The sequence below is a fragment of the Batrachochytrium dendrobatidis genome (assembly GCF_000203795.2).
Source record: "Batrachochytrium dendrobatidis JAM81 unplaced genomic scaffold BATDEscaffold_1, whole genome shotgun sequence".
Lineage (NCBI taxonomy): Eukaryota > Fungi > Chytridiomycota > Chytridiomycetes > Rhizophydiales > Batrachochytrium > Batrachochytrium dendrobatidis.
The window spans coordinates 849,559-873,064 of NW_006281099.1; the positions used below are offsets into that span (position 1 = coordinate 849,559).

Sequence of the window (23,506 nt, forward strand, 5' to 3'; positions counted from 1 at the left end):
GTATTCACATAAGATGGAATACTAAATAAGAGTCAAAACACAATACAACCACTCATGTTTTCAACTATTGAGCCTTTACTATTTCTATCATAGATTTATAAACAAGCATTGAGGTTTAGATGAGAGTTGCAGTCATTGACGTATGAAAATACAGATTGTAAATGCGTCTGTTATTTTTACATGTAGATATATTGCCGCTACATCTATATTGGAATGGATATCAATGTACGAATCTAAAAGCATTCAAAAATCTGGCAATTCTAAATGCATTGCAATAAACACCAAGCTTTGCAATGCGTCCTATATACTCTACTTGTTTATTACAAAGCCAGTCAGAAAGACAAATGGATGTTCAGCTACTATTGTTCTAATCGCGCTTCCTCCAATAACTATCGATCCAAGTGAGCACCACCCGCAATGTGAATATAATCTTGAAGGATTAGAACAGTAATCTGACCAAAAAATTTGCTTTACCCGATAGTATAAAATAGTTTTGCTTGACTTGGAAACACAGCTGTATGTCCATCATGGCTACAGATGCCAGACAGTATGTGTACATTGGTATTTTCTAGAGCATACATTCAGATTTATATATGTTCTATACCCACAACTGTTATGACTTTGGGGTGTATTTTATATATTGCTGAAACACTCTAATCATGCATTGCCATCCATCATGCTCTGATTTAATAAAACCTTGTCCATGTTTTGAATGATAGAGCTGTACTGGACAAGCAACGCTCCAAAGAGATAGATAGCATAATTGCCAAAGAGCGCGCACTGTTGAATAAATACCACGACCCCAAGATTCTATTACTAGGCAGTGGCGATAGTGGAAAGTCCACCTTTGTTAAACAGTTGCGCATTCTTCATGGAGGAGGGTATTTTGAAGATGAGCGCAAGTCTTTTCGTCCAATCATCTTGGAGAACATTCGTGATGCCATTGTAACGCTTATTACTGCCGCCTCTGAAAACAATTTCGAAATTAAAAGCGACGAGACCAAGGTATGTTTTATATTTCCTGCTACTAGTGGGTATAGTAATACTTTGAGATGTAAACACATGTCGAATATACATTGCTGGATAAACAAAACCTGGCATGATGTTTCAATGTGCTATTTCCAAAAGTTAACATTAGCATGTTTATTCGTGGTATCATATTTTAATCTACACCGAATATACTGACTGGTGACAATGATCAAATATATAGGCACGAATTAAAACTATTTTTGAACATTACAGAATCGGCAAGGATGCACTTTCAATCTTTAAGTTAAACAACAAAATGACTGAAACGATCCATGCTGTTTGGCAGGATCCAGATATTCAAAACGTGTATTCCAAGCGTGCAACTCTTGAAAAAAAAGCAATGATTCCAGACAATACTCAGTTGTGAGTATTGCAACGGTTTATGTAATTTGGCTTATCCAATCATGTGTTATGGTCAATGTTAGATGCTTATATCAATCTTTTATTGTACTCTTGTAACTGTTGGGTCATCTCAATACTACAATAGTTTTCTAGATCGTGTTACAAACTTTTCAGACCTGTCGTATCTCCCGAGCAACGATGGTTGGTTTATGGAGGATAACTGTACATAGTTGGGCAATGCCCATTCACTTGGTACAGACCATGCTTTACACTTTAATAACACGAATGTGTTTTGTTTTAGACATTTTATACTCTAGAACCATGACGGTCGCAATCACGGAAACCAATTTTAGTATTGAAAACACCAAGTATCGGTTTTTTGATGTGGGTGGACAGCAAAAGTATCGAAAGCAATGGGCTCCGTATTTTGACACTGTAGACAGTATTCTTTTCATTGCCTCTGTTGCATCTTATGATCAGTTTTTAGTAGAAGACCCAGCCATTAATCGCATGGCCGATGCAATCCAGCTGTTTGGTGAGATAGCACACAATGTCCTTCTTCACCATATCCCATTGACGCTGTTTCTCAACAAAAAAGATATATTTGAAGCAAAGCTTTTGTACTCGGATGTCATTAAGCATTTTCCCGACTTCAAGGGCAGTCCAGGAAATGTCAAGCATGCTGCCAGGTTTTTCCAAAAGCAGTTTGAATCGGCATGCATGGACCAAAATAAGCAAGTCTATATTCATTTTACCTGCTGCACAGATACAGAGGCAATGGATATTATTGTGATTACCGTCATGTATGTATTCATTCTGCCATTTGAACCTCACCACCCGATATACAGTATTCTGATGGTCACTAACTGTATTTGAAATGTATAATGCTATAAATCTATCCATTGATCAGTCAAGTTATGCTCAAAAAAGAGTTTCAAAATATTGGTATGCTGTAGCTCAGCGGCAGACAATAAAAATAAAACATCAAGGTTGAAGATAAAAGGGATAGAGTTTTATTATGAGGACTTGATTACCCATTTGTAAAATTGTGTGATTGGTTAGATTAGCGTGCAGACCATATATAGGTGAAATACCAAAGATTGTGTTGGAACAAGGCCAACACCAAGATCAGTAAGCAGTCTCTGCTAGATCAAATGTGCAGCATTATCCTATATTGAATCAACAGGATTGCCAGATCGTTCAGTAAACTGGTCGTGTCAACAAAAGTCAGATTGCCGCTATAATACAGAAAACACAATAAATGCTCGCGCCACTCAATCAGTAGACAGTCTACCGACATTTTCAAAACACAATATTGCCAAATTCAGCTGCACACAAAAGTGTGATTGAATGAACTCTGAATGAGTACTTGCCAAACACATTATATAGACTGATGGTTGCTGACAACCTCTCACTCATCTTCGTTCTCATGTCCTCGACCATCAGCTGTGATTGTCAACACCAACCCAATGAAATCACGCTCAAATAAAAATATCTCATGTCACGTGAAATGATTTAGAAGCATCGTGGCGATTTGGAAACCCGAAATCTGACATTTTAAAGCCACTTTCCTTCATTGCCATTTGAATTACATTTATCAAAATGAGGTAATACACTGTTTTTGTTAGTTGAGATACGAATACGTCGTGTCGGCAGTAATGACACTTGGTATCAAGATGTTCCCAACCTTGTATACTGTTAGTGAAGAGTCTTAATTTATTTTGTTGTGTACACTCCTGCATTCAAAACATCAACTCATGTTCCCATGTCGGCAATTGAAAACCCATTTAAATGATACCATCAAGTGGATCATCTACTCCTACGACTACAAGAGCAGAGCAAGCGAGAGTAAGCCGAGAAATAGATGCTATGCTTGCTCGAGAAAAAGAATCAATACTCAAGCGAACAAACAAAGAGCCAAAGATTCTATTACTAGGCAGTGGTGATAGTGGCAAGACGACATTTATGAAGCAGCTCAAAATTATACATGGTGGAGGCTACTCAAATTCTGAACGTGCAAGTTTTAGACCAATACTTCATAGTAATCTTTGTGATTCAATACATGCGCTTATTCTTGCCTCGGAGCAGCTTCGGATATCGCCAAAAGATACTGTGATTGAGGTAGATGACTCTAGTCTTCTGAAATATAGAGTTTAAGGGAGTTTTTGCCAACCCAAAAACGGTAGTTTCGTGTTAAATTAACAAGTCTTGATCAATATAGGAAGTCATGATCAAATTGCTCGATTTTTGTCAGACAAAAGACCAACTTGTGACTTTGGAGATTGCAGAGCTTATGAGCCAGTTTTTTCATGATGAAAATATTGCAAGTATCTTGCCGCTACCCGCCTTTTCAAACATTATGATCCAGGATACAGCGGCCTAGTAAGCATTTGCCAATAATCCAGTATACTGCTTTTAAGCAATTATGATTGGCTCTCAACGAAAAATTTAATATATGCCGCATTGTGATATGTATCCTTGTAATTTAGCTTCTTGTCCAACGTAAAGGAGTTTTCAAAAGAAGAATACCTGCCCACCGATCAAGGTAATCGCAAAACAAACGGCAACTAAAAGCATCAGTATAATGCATTATTGGTAGGTTTCAAATTAGCTGTGCTAACCTACGTGCTACTTTGATAGATATTCTCAATCTTCGACTACCCACATCACAAATTACAGCAACAATTTTCCACATTAACAGCTTCGACTTTCATATCTATGATATTGGCGGACAGATTAAACATCGCAAGCAGTGGACACCCTATTTCGATAAAGTAAACCAGATTATATTTTTTATTTCACTTGCTTCATATGATCAAGTGCTTGCCGAAGACCCAACCATCAACCGAATGCATGACGCTTTGGATTTATTCGAAAAGATTTGCAATAATCCATTATTGAAGCATATTCCAATCACACTTTTCTTGAACAAGAAGGATCTATTTGAGAAAAAGCTGCTGAAATCAAAAGTCAAGCAACAGTTTCCGGATTACGCCAAAGGTATATAGTTTTCAATGAGTTGGGTGATGCGTGCTAAATGATCTGAGACTTGGAGTACGAGACTTGTTGAGATTCATGTCTGTTGAATTATAGAAAACACACTCAAGTATGCATCAAGATACTTTGAAAAAAAGTTTTTGGCGCAATATAACACAAAAGGGTTGTCGGAGGATGATATCAAGCCGATATTTACTCACATTACATGTTGCACTGATACTCAAGCAATGGCCTTTATCATCTCCAATGTGATGTAAGTCTATGGTTAATATCTAAATTGAGTGGCTTTACAATTGCCTAAATACCAAGACGCCAATTTAATCATGAATCAACTTTGAATATCACTATACAGTCAGGCGATGCTTGTAAAAGATTTAAAGTCTGGAGGGTTGATGTAGTTTAGTCCTACTGCCAATCCGGGAAAATCAAATACCAATAGAAAATATTGAGCAAATCTCTTGTTTCCGAATTAAAACTATTTGAATACTTTAACGACCCGCTCCTTTATTCAAGATCCGAGCTGCTACTTCATACAAATTCGCGTAAGCAGGGTTGCCGTGCATTTTGAACAGCTGTAGTGTAAGTATAGGTTTGGATTTACGGTTTCTTGGAATGTGTCAAGTCTTGGCCATACCGAATAATTTGGAATGAAGAACAGCCCTGTGCTCTACTTGTTTATTTCTTTAAGCATATGCCCAAACCATAGCATAGTTGTAGCAACTGATTCAAAATGGCAGTTAAAAAGGCGCTTTTGAATATACCAAGCCAATGACTTTGCATATATTTGCTTGTAGCAAAACCATGAATGTGCTTGGCTGGGTTGCTGGGAGTGATACTTGCTTGGTGTGCTACAAGTGCAGTGGCCATTCTTGGCAGTACTTGGTCCAGACTTGACTGTTTAATCAGTGCTACCTTTGAAGATGTTTCCTTTGATCTGTTCTGGCTAAATATGCATAAGTGGACAGTCGTCTGCATGTCAAGACATCTGAATAGTCAATTGAGGTGCTGATTGCCACACTATCAATCATCTCTTCATGTTCAGCACTCACTTGGATTGAAACACAATGGCTCTCGCTTTGACTAGAGTGTGGCAATGCATTTATTGCGGGCCACACTGGGATAAGACTGCAGCCAGATGTGTAGAAAACTGGCGATCTCCCTATATAGATTGTCTGATTCTAAACTGACCGCTTCAACTAAAATACCAACTTTTCCCCTTGCCCAGATAGGTGCGTTGTCATAGTTTTACAATGAAGCCTGAAGACCAGTCTATTCAAAGCATGTAGGTTTTATAAATTCTATACTATCCGAATGTGTGGTATGCCGTTATATCCAAAAATAATGCATTTCACAGAGGCTTGCTATATAGCCATGATTGAATCTTGGCAGTTCGAATGCCAAACTTGTTTAGCGCATGCCACTTTATCTATACTATTATACCACTTTAATCGTTTGTTTTAGACTGTAAAGCATGCTGACTTTGAACATCAATACAGTTTAGCTGCACAGAATCGCCACTCTTTAGAAATTGACCGGCAGATTGAAATTGACAGGCTGCGTCGGAATAAAATAAAGGAAGAGGTGCATGTTCTCATTTTAGGCAGCGGGGATAGTGGGAAAACCACCTTTCTAAAGCAAATTAAGATTCTGTATGGTGGTGCCTATAAGGAAACAGAACGAAAAGCTTGTCGTTTTCAGATTCTGAAAAACATACGCGAGTCGGTAATGGCCATAATCGCCTTTTTGAATTTTGACGGGAGCATGGACGATTTCTCCCATTTAAAAGTAGGATCTATTGTTTTGAGTAGTGGTTGGCGCTTTTTGAATTGTGTCTAAATATTGAGCAAGGTTGACTAGTATGCATACATTTTATTAACATGTCAATATCTACCTTTATCTTGCGATGCAATTCATGCTTTTATAATATAGAAAAGTATCCAAGTAGTATCAGAGCATCTTAAACAGCAAGAACCAGATGGAGTATGCAATATATCAGCAAATTGTGCTGTAGAGATTGAAATGCTTTGGAAAGATCCCAAATTGCAAGAGTATTTAAAAGAATTGGATAGAACAGAGCTTCAACTTCAAGATACTGCAGGATAGTAAGTTTTTAGTTTAAAATTAAATAGTTATGCAGGTTAAAACGCTGGTTATTTTGAGCCAGTTATTGACTATCTTTGTAGCTTTCTCTCCCAGGCATCAAAATATATTCCTGAAAGTTATCTTCCTGTCAACGATGGTAAGCTAGTAACATTATTTATCATTAGAGTAGCATTTTATCTGCACTTGGATCAGCTGTTTTGATGCTACTTTTGAAATTCAAACTTCAAGACAGCTAATTTTTATTGCTGAAACGATCTTACTAGATATTGTTCGCATTCGTAGTCCAACATCACAAATCACAGAAAGCATTTACACCATAGAAGGATCTGTTTTTCACTTTTTTGACGTTGGTGGTCAGCTGAAACATCGTAAACAATGGGCACCTTACTTTGATCACGTCAGTACAATCATTTTTGTCGTGTCTCTGGCTTGCTACGATCAAAATCTTGCTGAAGATGCAACAGTCAATCGAATGCACGATGCACTTGAGCTATTTGAAGGTGTATGCAATAATCCACTTTTGAAAAAAATATCAGTGACACTTTTTTTAAACAAGAAGGACCTTTTCGAGACAAAAATAGCAACCGTTCCAATCAACAATTACTTTCCAGATTTTCTAGGTATCAAAAGTTGCCTGAATCAGTGTTTTTAAGCCGCACATATTTTAACCCAATATCAACCTTGATGGTTCTCTAGAATTGAACACTACTTTAAAGAAAGGTTCTAAATTCTTTGATAGAAAGTTCCGGTATACTCTTTTGGACGATGAAACAGGATCAGATCACCAGCGTAACGTGTTTACATACGTTACATGCTGTACAGATACGAATACAATGGAGATTATTATTCTCACCGTAATGTAGGTTGAATTCGTCTACTCTATCTGTAAATGTCGAGCAGAACTAACTGTGGTCTGATTAAAACTATAGGAGCTCTATTATGCAAAAAAATTTGAGCTCGATTGGACTCCAGTAACCTCAAGTACAATATACTGATGGATTTATAAATGCAGTCTCGAGTCATTTTTTATTTGCAGGATTCTTTGGAGTGGTTGATACCTTTCATTAAAAATGAATTTATGGGTTTTATTTGACTCGTGGTCATAAATAATCGATCTGTTTGTAGTACCTTGTTTAGATGGATCAACGTAATTGATGATGGCTTTGCATATTCAAGTGATATACCAGCATTGATCATCGCACTAATTAGAGCTTTACCGATCAAGACTACACATTGCCTGTTAATCTAGTCATCACAACTAGTGGCAACGGGGATGGGAATGAAAATATAAAATAAGATGATCAGCAACCATCATCATTAATGTGTGTCATATGTTTGAAACAGTACTTGTGTAAATGTCATTCAATCGCACTTTTGGGTCTGTTTTTGTTTGATGTTTTGCAAATATCAGTGGATTGTCTTGAAATAATATATGCAATCCTCTGTCTATGCATTTACCTTTAAATGTCGATAGTTTTTATTATATTGGTATCAGGAAAAATGGAAGATGTGTAATATTACAACTGTAATATCTGAGCAAATCACTACCTAAATAAAAGTTGCTACTCTCAGTGACACTGCTTTGTAAGACGAGCTCAAATTAATCAACAAAAACTCTATCAATACATTTGCAAGGACCATTGGACGTATTCGTTGTCTAGAAATTAGTTTTGATACTTTCAGAAGTGGAAGGGGATTTACTGTTGGAGAAGTTGCATTATCTGTCATTAATTCAGAAACACCTATCATGGTCAGTATGTAGTGAGTTCCTATATGGATATCAATGCAAGAATCAACTATCATTTACAAGTTTGAATTGAGAACCAACAATTGTACCAGCAGATCAATGTCAAAGTACTTGCAAATTAGGCAATTCATTGCACAGGACCGTTTTGCTCTTAAAAGCTACTTTCTGACTCGAAAAACCCGAGTCCTTCATAGAATGGCTAGACAAGTCGCTAACCTTGGACGTCGAGGCAAAAGCGACAAGGACTTTGAAGACATACGAATTGCAAGGAGAAAGAACAAGACTGGAGAGGTTGAACAGAAAACAAACAAGGCAGAGCGATTGCCATTACACAAGCCACGTCCATACATTGGGTTTGTCATTGGATACGTTGGCTTTACACACAACCAAGGAATATCTGGCACGATCATGGCACTAAAGAGACTCTTGTATTCTAATATCAGATACGTTCGCGTTCTAGTTCAACATATTTCAGGAATGCAACTCATATGCCAGTCACCCAGTATTTGGAGAAAAGGAAAGTTGGAAGTTGAACAAATGTCAAGAATGTGGAATGTATTGGAACAGAAATATGAACATTTGCTCTATATTTTTGTACAAGAATGAACATCAAGACCAGTCAACTAATGAGTTCATAAAACAATATTACTCGATAAGATTGGCATCAAGCATGACTGTTTATGTAATGTTTCATTTAACGTGAATACGGCTGTAAATCGGCTACAAAGAATGCTCGAGTGAATCAAGGCTTTACAAACTTTTAATCAAAACTCTTGCATTCAGCATGGGCCAGGCAAACAGTTTATCCAGGACTGATGACGATTTCCCTCCATTGTTGGCTGCAAGACTACGGACACTCTATGATGCCATCAACAAGAAAGGCGAGTCTGCGTTCCATGAATTGTGTTGGACAGCAGCCTCTGTCCAGTGTTCATGCCAGCCACCATCTACTCATGCAACTGGCCCAGAACTGCTTGGATTGTACAAGGCTCTGTGGATTCATCTATCCAATAAAACAAATAAACAACTGGCATCCTATTCTTTGTTTTCAAAAAAAGTAGCAGTTCTGCTTCATGGATCTCACTACGACAAATCAGAGTTTATTCGGGAATCAATTGCTCTGATACCAAATCTACAAAGTCTTCTAACTGCTCTGTGGTCTCAGGGAAACGGAGCACTCGCACACTGCTCGTCCACAATCCCACTTATAAAACACACTGAACCCCCATCTGTCAGCAAACCGCATTCTGCCTTGGCTGCCTTTCTTCTGGCAAAACCGCGTAAAGTGGATGCATCTTATTCTGCCTTGAATGTCAATGACGACCAGCTCACGTATTCGGATCTCGCCGACTTTACTGTCTGGATCTCACAGAGTCGCCATGTTCATGCATTGTGGGATCGTGCACTGGGTGATATATTTTTCAGTCCAGACCAGCAGCCTCCCGCCAAATCTAGACCCACCAGCACACTGTTGTCAAACGAATCATGCTATGTACTTGATCTGGCAATGCGCAACAGTGGATTAGACTTACCGGACTGGAGTCTGTCCTTTTCCACCAAACTGCATGGTCAGAGTTGGACCATCTTTTTGAATGCCATCATCCCACCAGCATCTTCACTGATTATTCTTCGTGATCGAGACGGCTACATATTTGGCGGCTTTGCCAGTATGCCGTGGACAACCAATCCTCATTTCTATGGGGAATCATCAAGCTTTCTCTTTTCTATTTCACCCAAAATGGAAATATACCGCTCTACTGGAATCAATACCAACCATCAATACCTGAACACGGGACGCCAAACACTTCCAAACGGACTTGGATTTGGCGGCCAGATTGAGTTTTTTGGACTTTGGATCTCTAGTCAGTTTGATCACGGCAACTCAATGGCAAAACCCATCTCAACAACGTTTGGCAATCCACAATTGAGTAAAAAGGAAGAATTTGAAATTGATTTTGGCAAGTCAATCTACCTAATATTGTGTTTAAATACTGTAGAAAACTAATTATATGTACATTGTTATTCTTGCAGTGGAGGTATGGTGTGTCAAGCAGCAAGATATTGATGACCGACTCGTTTCTACTATGGAAGGAAAGAGTTCGATTCTTGACCACACCGCAAGCGCTGCAATGCTAGAAATGGCAGGCAAAACCATGTACGCCAAAACACTGCATGAGCCCGAGATTTCATACGACTAGCTTTGCACACCGCTATTCGCATGCCAGCTTAGCATCGAAACTACATATCATTTCAGCCAATGTTAGATTCTTTTAGACTGCAGTCACCATTTCAACAAACGATCCAAACCTTGTAAGCACTACACCAAATGCTGCTACAAGGGAGAATGGATACTGAACATCCATTGTGAATGTATCGTCTGAAACTAAAAAATTAATAGTTAAAACCAGCACTGATGACTATTGGTACATCTATTTCAAAGTGTAAATACCTTTGCCAAACTGAATCACAATGTACTCTAGGTCGTGATCATGAACAATCTGAAAGTTTTTGACAGATGCAATGGTTACACGCTGATTAAAATCTAAAACAAATGATTGAGTTTCTGTATAATGCATTGCCATTCAATGCAAGTGTGTTAGTGCCACATATTAAGCATCTTATCCATCACACATTCGAAACTCACCATCACTCCATTTTGGAGATTTGTTATACATCACCACAAGATCGCGATCACTCATGGCTTTATGTCGCTCCAACAGTGTTTCTTTTTCCTGTGCATCCAAGAAATGTTGTGATATCAAGCCCAAAGTACAGAAAACAAAACCAAATATCTACTGTGCATGTAATGTACCTCGAGGGGTCTGATTTCAGCCAACGTTCCTTCAGGCAACAAAGGCGGGCTAATGATTGTCATTCTCCTAGGACCGCGATGACCCAGAAAATTAGGTTCATACACCACAGCAGCTAATTCACGGCGTCCTTCGGCCATGTTATCAGAGTTGGTTGATGGCTGGATACTACTGGATACTGTAAAGCCAGTTCCTAAAAAATTGGATCTAACCCAACAAGAAATGCTTAAAAGATCGATGCGAGTGATACTGTTAAAACTCGAGTTCAAAGCATCCCATACCTGACTCGGGCAATAGACTTATTTCTGACACCTCGATCACCTTCACTGGGAAGTGTGATGATATAACACGAGGTTTGACTACGCATCTTCTTGGCAAAGAGAACTGGTATGACAGTGTTGTGCTCCTCTACAAAGACTTCGTAAGTATGGCTTCCACCTGCTAACCCATCCCTTTTCCGTACAATTCGACACAGTTTTCTAGTGCCATATGGGACTGGACTGGAATCCTCAATCAAGATGTAATCAAGATATAATCAATATCATTGAATGCAACGTTAGAACCCAACATCATCCATAGCAGTGCATTCCACCTTGCATACTCTTACCTGCACAAGAGCCTTATCTGCTCTTCCCGAGCCACCAACGACTGTGATCGAAGCCCTCTTCCCTGACGATGCATATCAGCTACTCTTGGTAGAATTTCATTATCAGCATGTGTGTTGGTAGCTGGCGATACCATGGCCTCACGAATAGCTGGATCCATCTGGTCTACAGAAACATCCTACATCATCAGAACCAGACTGGTGAGTTGCAAATCTTGAATAGCATCAGCTAGTTTAAAACACTTGTTTTCAAGTGATATTTACTCTGCGCAAGGGGAAAGCATGGCCAGTATCTGACCCAGTATCAAACTCGGAGTCGTCTGAGATGTTCATGATAAAGTTGTAGCTATTCGAGATAAGAAGCAGCCTGAATCAAGGCGAGAAACCGTCGAATCTTGCCAAACTTGAGGCTCCTTTTCTTACCAAACAAGAAAGCTTGAATTGACTGCTGGCTTCATGTCGTTTATTATAGATTGGAATCTTCTGAATGACGGAGTAGAGGCTGAGAGACTAAAACTGTTGGTCAATGACCATTTCCAAGAAGTTGCTCGACCAAGCTTTCTGGGCAAGGTAACGGTGATGCAGCTGGACTTTGGTATGTTGTGATGGTCCATGAGCCTCTGGCTTGATGCTCATTTAAACTCACTAACGACCGTTGGGTTGACTTGCATAGGTGATATCCCACCAGAAGTCACCATCGAGGATATATGCGATCCTCTTGCTGATTTTTACATTCAGGAAGATCCTGCCTTTGAATATGAACATGATCATATTCAGAGTCATTCATACAACAGTCGTCAGAATATAGACACTACAGCAGCTAGTGAGCAGATTTCTGTGTCTGATGGTATTGGACATCATGGCAGTGCTATATACAAAGAACCGTCGCTGTCATTTGACTCGACCAACAATCTACGCTATGTGCAACTTCCTCCGCAAGATACTGATGCACAGCTGGAACTGAATGTCAGATATCATGGAAATATGCGTTTATCTATATCCACTGAGCTTATTGTCAATCAACCCACTCCTGCATTCATGGTACTGCCTCTTGCACTCACGCTCACTGGCTTTTCTTTTGACGGAACGGCAGTCATTGCCTATCTAGGATATGCAATCAATTTTTGTTTCAAAGAGCCTCTTGATGGAAATAGTATTCTGCAAGATATGACCATCGAATCGGAAATCGGTGATAGAAACAAGCAGGGTACGAGTAAATGATCAATGTATCGTTGCTTCAAACAATCCTAACCTCATGATTCATACAAATCTGTTTTTAAATCGACTATAGTCTTGAAAAACGTTGAAAAGATTGAACGATTCATTGTGCAGCAACTAAAGAGTTTCTTCAACGATTTCCTTGTGTTTCCCAACTTCCATTCAATATATCTTACTCAAGACGATACCTATACAGAGTGTTCGAGCCAGCATAGCGGATTTAATCAAGCAGACACTGGGATTTGAACCAGTGCATTGTTTTTGTGTGCGTTATCATTCCAAAACACATTTACAGCCGTATTCACGTAAAATAAACTACTTTTGCATTTATCTCGAGTGATTGCTCGTAATTTGGTTTTAGAATAAATAACAATCAAGTGTTTGCTGTGCTTTCCTACTAGACATTGAAGCTAATGGACGTTTTCGATTCTTGAATAGATACAACACCCATCATATAATACAAACTATAGTTTTGAACTGAAATGATCTCATCATTTGGTATAGCCATACATTGTACGATTATCAAGTTTGGTTCAACCGTTCTAATGCTGTCAATACACCTTTACACCTGATCTTTGGTTTATCCTAAAAACTCGGATACGCTCAAATTAGAGTTTAAGAAACCAACGATTGCACGTCTCAAGAATGCAAGTTGGTTTCATGTCGATCACCACAAAAAACATCAATCAAGTTTGCCAAGAAATTTAATAAATATGGTTGATCATTTTAATTTGAAATACGTCAAATTTCACTAATATAGCGCAAAATACAATAGACATGCAACAGGTACTCTGCAAAGTTGAAAAGTGATGCTCAGTTATTTTTGTAGTTGAATAGAATGCATGTTGTAAACAGTATATATTTTAATGACTGATTGTATACAGAGATATATCACGATTTAAGCTAATCGAATTTAACTTGAATCATCATTTACTATTGCTACTGGTAAAAATAAACAGACACTCCATACAATGTATAAGTCTCGATCCAGTTTTATTGTAGAATAAAATTGACACGTATTTCAATTTTCTTTTAAAAAGTAATTGTCGTTGAACCCCATGGCCAGGATATGAGCAGTGATTTTGTTTAACTGGTAGATGCTTGACTCATTTCCATTTTAGTACAATGCAATCTACTAATTCTTGAATATACTCTTCCATTGTCTTTTCCTCGTCAATTGCCATTTCAGCATACTCTGTGTCCACGCTATGAACACTTACGCTTCCATTGTCAAATCCAACAATAATGGTAGCACCATGACTTGAAACTGCTCTCAAATTATCCAACGAGACTTTGGAGGTAGCAGATACATCTGTTGGACTAAAAGCAATGCGACACGGTATGTTTCCAGTTGGTGAAAGGTCACTGGCTGGAACGGTCATCCTCGCGTCTTGATCGTTTTCAATAAGATCAAAAACAGAGATTGTGCCAGTGGAATCAAGTACAACAAACACTGCTGATCGATGAGATGACCACTCAATATATTGAATGGGTGCATTGATAGTATCCCATACTTTGAGCGCAGGACGATGGTGCACAGAATAGAGTGCAATCATTCCCGAGGCATGACCTGCCAAAAATAGAGATGGAATATGAGGGTTTATGGATATACTTGCCACTTTATCTGATCGTGGAAGAGCAAGAGAAAATGATGGACTAGCATTCATGACTGTAGGCTCGTAAATATTTGGATGGCATCGATCACGAAATCTGGACTCGTGCATGACAGATCCTGAATCTGTGGCAACAAGAAATGTATCAATTTGATTGTATATAGGCTTGCAATCATATATTTCAATTTCTCTTGAAAATGCATGCCTGTGTATTTATCATTTGATTTAAAATATTGATCAGTGTTATTTCTAGATTATAAAACTATATTGACATATTGACATTTTCAAGTCTTCTGATACCCCACACACTAAAAAATTCGACATTAGTGCAATATCAAAATTGAATTTACCTATCTGGATGCTGCATTTGAAAGGAATTGCTACCCATCAATTTTACCCGACTTCCAATACGTCGTCCTAAATCTGCATCCAAATCTATAGCAGATTCTTTAAGCTCAATCACCACCTAAATTTACAAAATGATTCATTTTAATAAGATATTAGTCTACTAGACAAAATGCACTTGTTTATAATAATTTCAAGCTTACCCAAAGTTGAAAAACCCCCGACGAATCTATTGTAGCAAGCTGGAAAGAGTTTGAAAAACTGCTGTTGGTTTGCTGATCTTTTTCAACCGTCTTGTGATCGTATTTATGCAACGGTAGTATGGATACAATTGGGTGGAGGTGAGACTGAGCAAGAGTATATATTCCATCTGTGCTGTAACTCGGTGGCCGTATTGAAAAAGCATCTTGGTCAGGAAATAGCGTCGCTGATATGTGATTTGTAGCAGGTTCACGCAAATCCCATACTTGAACACCTCCATCGACTGTTCCTGCAAAAACAAGAAATGGTTTTGTGGGAGCAAAACAGCAGCACGTTACTCGAGATTGACATACAAGAACACTAAAGCAGGTATACACGATAAATAAGCTTTGTCAATACAACATTGGCTGTATAAATCTGAAAAACAATACTTACCGAGATGGACGCTTGATGTCGCTCAATCGCCATACAATTAAAGCACCTTGTGATGATGAAAACAGTGGATGGACAGGAGTAGTTACTCCACTCCATGCAATCAACACTGATCGATAATCTCCTGGAGTAAAGCATATATTTTGAACACTCTGGCCTAGACAATCAACAGAAAACCACATTAATTACACTTTTAAAATAAGATAAATTCAATTTAAAAATACACAGTACCTCTTAAAAAGCTTGGAATATTTAAATCGTTAAATCCTTTGCTCAATCCAAACGATGCCGAGGATGTGCACACAGATTCATCAGTAGCATACTTGGTATTTTCATCCAAAAGAGTATCTACAACCTAAATAAAGTCATCAGTGTTGAATCCCACATATACGCAGTGTTATATTCAAAACAATAGATTGAATATTATCTACCTGTGATGATCGTTGTAAAAACTTGGCCAGTCGAACTGAATCAACTTTCTGAATGGCATTTTCTACTGCGCGTTTTATTCCACTGCGATCTGATGATTTACTGGCATTGAAAGTCATAAATGGTGTGCCTGCGTCGCAGTCACAAATCGAATTAGATGGAATTTGAACCCATTTATCTTCAACACACCAATCATCGGTTTGTATATCCCGATCACAGCAGTCATCATTGGTTTGTGTACTGGTTTGAGTAGTATTCGACAGACCGTAATTTCTAATATAGAGGTCATATGAAGACATAGGTGCTAGGTCAAATATATTGACAATGGTAAAATTCAAGTCGACAAGTTTTGACAAATCCTATCAACGTGTCAGCACAACTTATGTTAGTTGAAACCCCAAAAGATTCAGCAAAGTAATTTAATCAATCCTTAACCTATGCGGTGCTTACTTTAACCCGTTGCGCTTGCTTTTGAACTTTACTTGCTTTGTCTTTTTCTTGCTGTGATCGTTGATGTGCAACGTTTATATCTACAACTTGTCGTTTGGGAAGGTTTGATACTACCACAGGTGATGTATCGGTCGTCTTTTTTGTAGCAATTATTTCTTCAGAGTAACCTTTTAAAGCAGATAAACCAAGTAATGTATACAATCAATTCAATATTGTATTCATTCAAAGTATAAATCGGCGTGTTGACAGCAACTTGCGAATCTGGTTTTAACAAAAACATACCGGGATTCATGGGATTTTTTAAATTCCATTTTGGTTGTGCCATGGCTGCACGATTGTTTTCTTCTTGCATTGCTCGTTGCAACTATATATCAAATTGGGTGCTTTTTAGCATATATATGTTTGACAAGTGTCAAATACACACAATTTCAACTTTATATTAAAAACTCACATCAATGATATCTGATGGTACATAAGGTGCAAGTTTAGTTTCTACAGAGTCTTCAAACTCTTCAAAGTCCTCGTCATAATCTTCAAAATCTTGTTCATATTCATCAAGTATCTGTTGATCATGTTGAATAAATCCGTTATTGCCAACACTTAAATTCGGTTCAGCTCTCGGTGCATAGTCCACTGGTGCTAAACATTTACGTCATATAGTAATCATATGCTTTGTCAAATCAGTTATGCGTCTACTGAACATGGTAGGTTGAAGGTGGCTTTACCTTCGCGACCTGGGTTGATTACGGGTGATATTGAACGTGTGTGATGAGAAACAGATCTAAACGACGCTGTTTCAGAATGTATTTCTTTTCCAGATTGATCTTGCACTTTAGCATGTGAATACTGGTTTACTGGTAATGGGCTGGGTTGTGGCTGAGTGGCTGAAGATGATGTAGTCCGCTTAGGCGTAGAAGACAATGCGCGGCTTTGGATTAAAGATGCGAGACGAATACAGACATTAGTGGTCTATTTGACTCTTACTGAGCATAGTACAATTCTGGTTTGAACTGCAGTATATAATTTTACGCTGATACCAAAAGCAATTCAAAAGATACGTACATGTGCTTGTTACTTTGGCCGTACGAGTCATTGCTGACCATTACAGTTGAAGTATTTCGCGGCTGAATTAATGGTGATTGCTGAGTGCTAGACCGAGTTGAACTAGACGTTTTGCTAGATACAGTGGCTTTCAGTGGCGACTTTGAGCTTGTTGTTACTCTTGGTGCAGGTGCCTGGAATGGGCAATTGAACGCCAAGTGCATCAATGGTAGAAACAATGTGAGCCTTCATTTTCAAAGTGCGTGGTAATAGTAGTGCTAGATAAAGTCTGATGAATGGGTATATGCCTACCATTTTTATAGTCTAATAGATTCAAAGAGTCGAGACTGCTAGAATACTCGTCTAGGACAAAAGTCAAAGTTTATAATTATTCGCGTTTTAAACATCAGCCAACAATAAAATGGAACAAAGCAATTCATTTTCAAATGCATTACTAAAAGAAAGTTTTATTATCAAGGTATGGAGGCAGTTGTTGACCCAACAAGAGACATGGCTGGCATGTTTCCAGAAGAGTTCAACGTACCCATCACAGGAGGAAATCCTGGAGAAGCAGGTGTGGATGAAATCTGATTAGCATCTGATGGATCTCCAGTATATCCCTTGATCGCATTGCGCATAAATTCTATAAACCGCTTGCCATAGAGCATGGGATTGACTGCAGATATTTTGGTGCTGTCATTGCCAAAGGATTTAAAGAAATGCTCAACCTTTTTGGTCGCACTGTATTTAGTAAAAATATCAATGATGCCAATATAGTAAATTTCCTTCAAAGGCATATTCGTTTCATCTGTTGCACGGAAGCCACCCTCGTCTTGATAAAATATACAGTAGCGACGTTCTGGTGGTGCATTGTCGGGCAATTTTGAGCTTGAAGGACCCAGCTGCATGATATCAGATTCTACCATGGCTTTACGGATGACTTGGGCCTTGCTCATACGGTTAGCGGCAGTTGCACGCCGTGACAGTGTTTCGGGGTTAGGCTCGAATACCGAGAGTGTTAGATCACGAATATTGTCACGATTTCCTTTTACTACGTCGTGAAGCCCAACAAGCAAGGAGTAGTCCATGATCTTTTGGACAACAAGGAAAGCGCAGTCTCGTTCTATCTGTTCAATCAGTAACCGCCGCTTCTCTGTTCCAAGTAGCATTTTTCTACTCCGATCAAGCCAATTCAAATCCTTCATGACAGCACGGGGATTTTTGCAAGCCTCTTCTTCAGAAATAGACCGACCTACAATGGATCCCTTTAGGTCATATACTTCGTGAATATCCTTGTTGGGGGGAAACACATTTCCCATGACCACAAAATGAATTTTGCGGTTTCCAGGCAATTTTACTCTGTGTAGACCAAATATGCGAGACAAGAGAGTGTGTGGATTAGATCTAATGTGGTTGTAGTAATACTCGAGAATCTTGAGGATAAACTTGTGCTCAGAATGGTGAATGGTTTTAATGATGAAGCGATAGTCTTGTGAATAGTAAAAAAAGCTGCCACTTTTACCAGGACTGCCTAATTCGGAAAGGACATATTTTCCAGTGAGAGACAACAGGTATTCGGCAGGATCGACATGAAAACTGTCACGAACCCGCCTGAATACCCACGGAGCGTAGTCTTTAAATTTGAAATCATATTTTGATGATGGGGTCATCTCATTGCCAGTTACGTCAAAAGCAAGCTTGTGTGCAGCTGTGAAATCTTCAGCAACAATGTCCCGCAGCGGCTTAGCATTGCAACGAGACACAGATATTCTGATGCCAGTCAGCATGTCGTACATAAGCATGTAATTGGCATGACCCTCCTTGACAGGAGTGCCAACCAGCACTTCCCTTCCGTGCATTGAGCGCCTTCCAGTCATCAAATCCTGTGAAGTGAATTTCCGAGTGGGACTCATTCTTGAAGCAGGCTCGCTTGTGGGCAGTAAAGGGACATCTATAGGCACAGCAACACTTACTGCGGATTTAGATATGTTGAATGCATCACTGACAGTATTGCGGCGTATATTGGGTATATGGTAAGGACCTGAGATAGCGTTGATGTTGGTAGTGCTAGACTGAGTGCCGGGTGATAATGCCGCTGCAAGCGGGAGAGTGCTTGACACGGAGCGAGAGGTTTCCACCAAGTCTCTCGACTTGCGCAATTCAATCTCCGAGGCTGTTGGAGAGCGTGCTCTATCACGAAGAGTTTGCATGCGAATGGAATAAGCAACGGGACTCACCACTGCAGCAGTGTTAGTAGCTATGCATTCGGTCGATGCAGCGGTGGATGAGGTCTCTTCAGGAATAACAGTGGTCAAGAGATTGTAAGATTTTTGCTGGAGTGTCGAGTCATGGACTTGCATTTGAGAGATACTCTGAGCAGTGGAGTTATTTAGAGGTCGTTTGAATTCAGTGTCGACAGCCACAACAGCTGCACTTTTGATGGCAGGCAGTTCCGTTTCTGCATGAACAGAGTTGGTGGTTGACGAATGAATGGCATTTGTGATGGAGTTGGAGCTTGGGCTGGGTTTCAAGGCATATGCGCCAGGAAAACCATCCGGCAATAACGAAGTTTCTCTTACAAGAACAGCAGTATGAGGAATGGTAGAAATCGTACGAGGACTATCTAGTAAAGTCGCAGGCATGGCAGTAGTATTTGAAGTAGAGTTGGTGTAAGTGGACAACCCCTCGACAGAATGACCAATGATATCTGCAGCCATTGTCTGGTAGTTGTTTTTGCTGTCAAAGTAGGAGTGATGAGGTACTGTTATAGTAAGCAAATGATCTGAACAGACTGACGTCCTTGCTAACAAAGTGGTTGGATAATTGCAGAACGGGCAAGGAATTGGAGTTGGTTTTGGTCAGTGGTGATTGTTGCTTAGTACAAATAGTCGGTGACAATGAGTATGAGAACACAGGAAAAATATTTTTTTGTTTGTATTTCAGCCAATTTTTGTCATATTTCGGCAACAGGTTTTTGGTTCGTAAATTGAATGTTTCAGATTAGTGTCGAGGTTCTTGTGTCAGCAAAATCAACACCAAGATCTGCAAGCTGTTGTCACTGCACCAAACAAGTCTTGTTCTATACTGAATCAACAGGAACAGCTGATTGTTTGACACTGATCATGTCAACAGGTTGGATTGTCATTGTGGTACACAGAGCACGATAGATGCTCATGCCAATCAACACTCTAATATTTGTAACAACAAAAAAGCATTCAAACAAACCCAAAGTGTGAATACAATTTACATAAATACATGATACACACTGATGGCTGACAATTTCTCATTCATCTCTCCATTCTCTTCGGCCGTGAAATCCTAGCAACAAGATCATGCCTAGAACGCATCAACATACTCATGTCAAGCAATAGTATTGTGTGGTGGTGGTTACAAAGCCAAGTAATGCATTCTTCAAACAGATTCAATACCAAAATAAACCATTTGATCATAATATTATATAATGTTTGTTTTCCCAACAGAATAAATACAATATGATTCAAGCTTGAGCTGTAAAGTTTGATGTTTGCTTCATTATTGTCACGTGATAGTATTTTCTGTATATTGACAATTCTGCAGCTTCAACGACGAGCCAATTCATGTGGAAATCATTTACTCTTGGGAATCGGATGGCAAGTGCAGCTTCATTTGCTCGTACTGCAATGCAGAGTATTCGACTAGACTTGGCCAATTTATTCAAACCCAATTCCTCACCACTCACTCGTGCCAGCGGTGCAGTCTACATATGGAAATACTCGCATTCGCTGATCAAAAGTGGACTAGCTGCATTGCTGTTCGATCACTACATCTGTGGCTTTGGACTGGTAATTATATGAAATGGTTTAAAGAGTTTAATACCGTAGTTTTGAACTTGATTGGATTCATGTATTGTAGGAAATAATAGCTTATCATACTGGTGGATCTTAATTAGACTGTTGGTCCATCCATGCTGCCCACGCTCAATATTGCAGGTGATTGGGTCCTGATTGAAAGAATATCATGGCGAAACAGACGCCTTGCTCTAGGAGATATCGTAATATGTACATCTCCAGTCAATCCTTCTAGACTCATTTGTAAACGTGTTCTGGGACTTCCCGGCGATATTGTCTGTACTGATCCTCGCATGATTTCACCTAAATGGATCAAAGTGCCTGAAGGCTGCGTATGGCTTCAAGGCGATAATTTTCAAAACTCAAAGGACTCTAGAGAGTTTGGTCCTGTTCCAATGGGATTGATTCGAGGCCATGTGTTTTTCAGAGTACGTTGGGTTTAGATTCATTCCATATCTGCATTACCAAACCAAACCAAGCCAATCAGCTTACTAACCCAAATTCCATTTTATTAAAACAACTGATTCGTATACTTAGTTTTGGCCTTGGTACATGTATCCCATGCCTGGACTTGAATTTGCAACACAACAAGAACTAGATGATTTGGGAGTGAATTTGACCCATTGAAGCTATATTAGATTTACATAATACCCATAGAACCAATATTTTTAAAAAATGGAATAACAATCCATTGTGAATAGCACAGATTCGAGTCTGTAGCCGATTGGATTGGAGTCGATATACAAAATAAATGTTTTGAATAAACCACTTGACTGAAATTTAGTTAACAAATTGCATTTTGATTCAAGTGATGGACAAGTATCGCGAGACTGCGACCTTGCTGCTTAACCACCTGCATGTATACCTAGAGTCAGTCCACCTTGCCACCATAGTGTCATATGTAGCCCTCTCTACATTTTTATTATTTTTATTCCGCACTATCCGTTGCAACTATCTGCTCAGACATTCCAAAAAACAAGCAAGTAATCACTCGACTCAATTCGGACTTGGACATGAACCTGTCAATCAACCGATTCACTACGCTGCCGAGTTGGATTATAATCAAGATATGCCAAATCAAAATAGTAACAGCTTGAAACTAAAGAAATTCCAAAATAATCGAGCTAAGCTGGCCATACAAGACTCGGGTGTGGGATTTTTGGAAGGCATAGGGTCTGATGATGGTTTATCTCGAGTAAGATCGTGACATGAATTGATGCCAAGTTGTAATTGCTGCTTCATTTTATTTGTATATTCTAATCAATTCACATCAATCCACTAATCGTATGTGCATTTCTTGAATTGCATGTACTCATCAACCATCAATAGAAGGTGGATGCACTTTCAACAAGAATTGGAGCAATCGAAGCGTGGATGCAAGATATTCAACGCCAGCTTTCGTCAATCGTACCTATTTCTAATCATCAATCTGGATTCTCTAGTACGCATAATCATGACATTCATGAGACTTTGGTAGTTGCACCGCCTCCACCACCACCACCTCCTCCTCCAATGAATTTGAATCACTCTAATAAACTCGTCATCGTTCGATCAGAAAAAACGCAAGAAGAAACCAAACCAACAATGAGCCAAGTTCTCAAAGAACTATCATCTCTCAAAGTCAAAGTAGGCAGTCTTATCAAGTAAGTTGCATGTTAAACTTGAGCAGATAAGCAAGCCAGATCTGTCATGCACAGTAATATTAAATTAATCTTAAATTTTAGCTCACCTCGAAGCACCTACTTGACAAAACGAACACATGGAGATCAACCCAAGCCTCCATCTCGTCTGTCTATTGTGCAAGAAAACCCATTTTTAACTTCGACTGGACCACAACAATTGAATCATGTCCTTACATCAAATGAAAATTCAGCATATCAAGGAAACAGGGCTCCTGTATCTTTGGCAGATGCACCTCAGTACTTGGCACGGGAGATTCAAGCCATTAGACTAAAAAAGACAGATATTCCTCGATCACCAGGCGGCACGACAATATTGCCTCTACGCAGAAGTAGACGACACGGTGGATTACATCCAGATTCAATCGGTAAGTGCTGACTACTTTGTATGACTTGTGATTTCGATTCGACACATTAATAAGATTTGAAACCGACTGTTTTAGTTCATTCGCTGCAACAACGGTTTGCTAATGCGTATCCATCTGACATGGACGGAGCAAGTATGGATTCTAGTCCATTCTCTCCTGAAACCAAATAAATAGGATTTTCTTTTTGAAATGAATAAAGAATCAATGCAATCATGGCTCAGATCTGTTAGTGGGAATCTTTGATTTCAACCAATCAGAAACGACTCGGCAA

General features: G+C 39.1%; 12 protein-coding genes across 12 annotated transcripts; 8 read left to right on the forward strand and 4 right to left on the reverse strand.

Annotated features, from left to right (window-relative positions):
• The first annotated feature begins 509 nt into the window (after positions 1-509).
• BATDEDRAFT_84597 (uncharacterized protein) lies at positions 510-2,369 on the forward strand. The gene is made up of 6 exons (XM_006675908.1): positions 510-547; positions 720-1,005; positions 1,211-1,392; positions 1,517-1,572; positions 1,673-2,174; positions 2,282-2,369. The coding sequence occupies exons 1-6, from the start codon at positions 519-521 to the stop codon at positions 2,325-2,327; spliced, it is 1,101 nt and encodes a 366-aa protein (XP_006675971.1). The 5' UTR covers positions 510-518; the 3' UTR covers positions 2,328-2,369.
• An 808-nt stretch (positions 2,370-3,177) lies between these two features.
• On the forward strand, positions 3,178-5,037 carry BATDEDRAFT_15313 (uncharacterized protein). The gene is made up of 6 exons (XM_006675046.1): positions 3,178-3,492; positions 3,593-3,753; positions 3,861-3,916; positions 4,012-4,371; positions 4,465-4,621; positions 4,721-5,037. The coding sequence occupies exons 1-6, from the start codon at positions 3,241-3,243 to the stop codon at positions 4,764-4,766; spliced, it is 1,032 nt and encodes a 343-aa protein (XP_006675109.1). The 5' UTR covers positions 3,178-3,240; the 3' UTR covers positions 4,767-5,037.
• A 496-nt stretch (positions 5,038-5,533) lies between these two features.
• On the forward strand, positions 5,534-7,581 carry BATDEDRAFT_33960 (uncharacterized protein). The gene is made up of 7 exons (XM_006675645.1): positions 5,534-5,650; positions 5,865-6,153; positions 6,298-6,470; positions 6,552-6,607; positions 6,735-7,091; positions 7,168-7,330; positions 7,401-7,581. Exons 1-7 carry the CDS (start codon positions 5,619-5,621, stop codon positions 7,444-7,446), a joined length of 1,116 nt encoding a protein of 371 aa, XP_006675708.1. The 5' UTR covers positions 5,534-5,618; the 3' UTR covers positions 7,447-7,581.
• Positions 7,582-8,317: 736 nt separating this feature from the next.
• Positions 8,318-8,824, forward strand: BATDEDRAFT_21419 (uncharacterized protein; the record flags this gene model as incomplete). Its single annotated transcript, XM_006675219.1, has 1 exon — positions 8,318-8,824. The coding sequence occupies one exon, from the start codon at positions 8,318-8,320 to the stop codon at positions 8,822-8,824; it is 507 nt and encodes a 168-aa protein (XP_006675282.1).
• A 168-nt stretch (positions 8,825-8,992) lies between these two features.
• On the forward strand, positions 8,993-10,416 carry BATDEDRAFT_84600 (uncharacterized protein; the record flags this gene model as incomplete). Its single annotated transcript, XM_006675909.1, has 2 exons — positions 8,993-10,146; positions 10,250-10,416. Exons 1-2 carry the CDS (start codon positions 9,003-9,005, stop codon positions 10,414-10,416), a joined length of 1,311 nt encoding a protein of 436 aa, XP_006675972.1. The 5' UTR covers positions 8,993-9,002.
• Positions 10,417-10,488: 72 nt separating this feature from the next.
• On the reverse strand, positions 10,489-12,027 carry BATDEDRAFT_84601 (uncharacterized protein; the record flags this gene model as incomplete). The annotated part of the gene is made up of 7 exons (XM_006676190.1): positions 11,897-12,027; positions 11,636-11,811; positions 11,310-11,528; positions 11,031-11,235; positions 10,863-10,950; positions 10,668-10,760; positions 10,489-10,601 (listed from the first exon to the last, which is right to left on the reverse strand). The coding sequence occupies exons 1-7, from the start codon at positions 11,963-11,965 to the stop codon at positions 10,489-10,491; spliced, it is 963 nt and encodes a 320-aa protein (XP_006676253.1). The 5' UTR covers positions 11,966-12,027.
• A 61-nt stretch (positions 12,028-12,088) lies between these two features.
• BATDEDRAFT_85738 (uncharacterized protein) lies at positions 12,089-13,096 on the forward strand (the record flags this gene model as incomplete). The annotated part of the gene is made up of 3 exons (XM_006675910.1): positions 12,089-12,227; positions 12,306-12,839; positions 12,924-13,096. 3 exons carry the CDS (start codon positions 12,089-12,091, stop codon positions 13,094-13,096), a joined length of 846 nt encoding a protein of 281 aa, XP_006675973.1.
• Positions 13,097-13,956: 860 nt separating this feature from the next.
• BATDEDRAFT_85562 (uncharacterized protein) lies at positions 13,957-17,423 on the reverse strand (the record flags this gene model as incomplete). The annotated part of the gene is made up of 11 exons (XM_006676191.1): positions 13,957-14,668; positions 14,814-14,929; positions 15,012-15,369; positions 15,445-15,598; positions 15,673-15,796; positions 15,873-16,229; positions 16,321-16,487; positions 16,603-16,684; positions 16,772-16,959; positions 17,046-17,248; positions 17,383-17,423. 11 exons carry the CDS (start codon positions 17,421-17,423, stop codon positions 13,957-13,959), a joined length of 2,502 nt encoding a protein of 833 aa, XP_006676254.1.
• A 73-nt stretch (positions 17,424-17,496) lies between these two features.
• On the reverse strand, positions 17,497-17,676 carry BATDEDRAFT_85561 (uncharacterized protein; the record flags this gene model as incomplete). Its single annotated transcript, XM_006676192.1, has 1 exon — positions 17,497-17,676. The coding sequence occupies one exon, from the start codon at positions 17,674-17,676 to the stop codon at positions 17,497-17,499; it is 180 nt and encodes a 59-aa protein (XP_006676255.1).
• Positions 17,677-17,834: 158 nt separating this feature from the next.
• BATDEDRAFT_8973 (1-phosphatidylinositol-4-phosphate 5-kinase) lies at positions 17,835-19,220 on the reverse strand (the record flags this gene model as incomplete). The annotated part of the gene is made up of 1 exon (XM_006674999.1): positions 17,835-19,220. One exon carries the CDS (start codon positions 19,218-19,220, stop codon positions 17,835-17,837), a length of 1,386 nt encoding a protein of 461 aa, XP_006675062.1.
• Positions 19,221-21,289: 2,069 nt separating this feature from the next.
• On the forward strand, positions 21,290-21,631 carry BATDEDRAFT_8078 (uncharacterized protein; the record flags this gene model as incomplete). The annotated part of the gene is made up of 1 exon (XM_006674906.1): positions 21,290-21,631. A coding segment is annotated over one exon (342 nt), but the record flags the coding sequence as incomplete, so codon positions are not given.
• A 368-nt stretch (positions 21,632-21,999) lies between these two features.
• On the forward strand, positions 22,000-23,405 carry BATDEDRAFT_85740 (uncharacterized protein; the record flags this gene model as incomplete). Its single annotated transcript, XM_006675911.1, has 4 exons — positions 22,000-22,383; positions 22,518-22,831; positions 22,913-23,235; positions 23,311-23,405. The coding sequence occupies 4 exons, from the start codon at positions 22,000-22,002 to the stop codon at positions 23,403-23,405; spliced, it is 1,116 nt and encodes a 371-aa protein (XP_006675974.1).
• Between the last annotated feature and the right edge of the window lie 101 nt (positions 23,406-23,506).

Excerpts from the sequence above, each read along its gene's own strand:
- BATDEDRAFT_84597 (XM_006675908.1), top strand. The coding sequence starts at position 519 with ATGTCCATCATGGCTACAGATGCCAGACA. Across the intron at positions 1,393-1,516 it reads ATTCCAGACAATACTCAGTT|TTTTCTAGATCGTGTTACAA; the intron begins GTGAGTATTGCA and ends ATACTACAATAG. Across the intron at positions 1,573-1,672 it reads GTATCTCCCGAGCAACGATG|ACATTTTATACTCTAGAACC; the intron begins GTTGGTTTATGG and ends GTTTTGTTTTAG.
- BATDEDRAFT_15313 (XM_006675046.1), top strand. The coding sequence starts at position 3,241 with ATGCTTGCTCGAGAAAAAGAATCAATACTCAAGCGAACAAACAAAGAG. Across the intron at positions 3,917-4,011 it reads ATACCTGCCCACCGATCAAG|ATATTCTCAATCTTCGACTA; the intron begins GTAATCGCAAAA and ends CTACTTTGATAG. Across the intron at positions 4,622-4,720 it reads TTTATCATCTCCAATGTGAT|TCAGGCGATGCTTGTAAAAG; the intron begins GTAAGTCTATGG and ends ATCACTATACAG.
- BATDEDRAFT_33960 (XM_006675645.1), top strand. The coding sequence starts at position 5,619 with ATGAAGCCTGAAGACCAGTCTATTCAAAGCAT. Across the intron at positions 6,471-6,551 it reads CTTCAAGATACTGCAGGATA|CTTTCTCTCCCAGGCATCAA; the intron begins GTAAGTTTTTAG and ends CTATCTTTGTAG. Across the intron at positions 7,092-7,167 it reads TTACTTTCCAGATTTTCTAG|AATTGAACACTACTTTAAAG; the intron begins GTATCAAAAGTT and ends ATGGTTCTCTAG.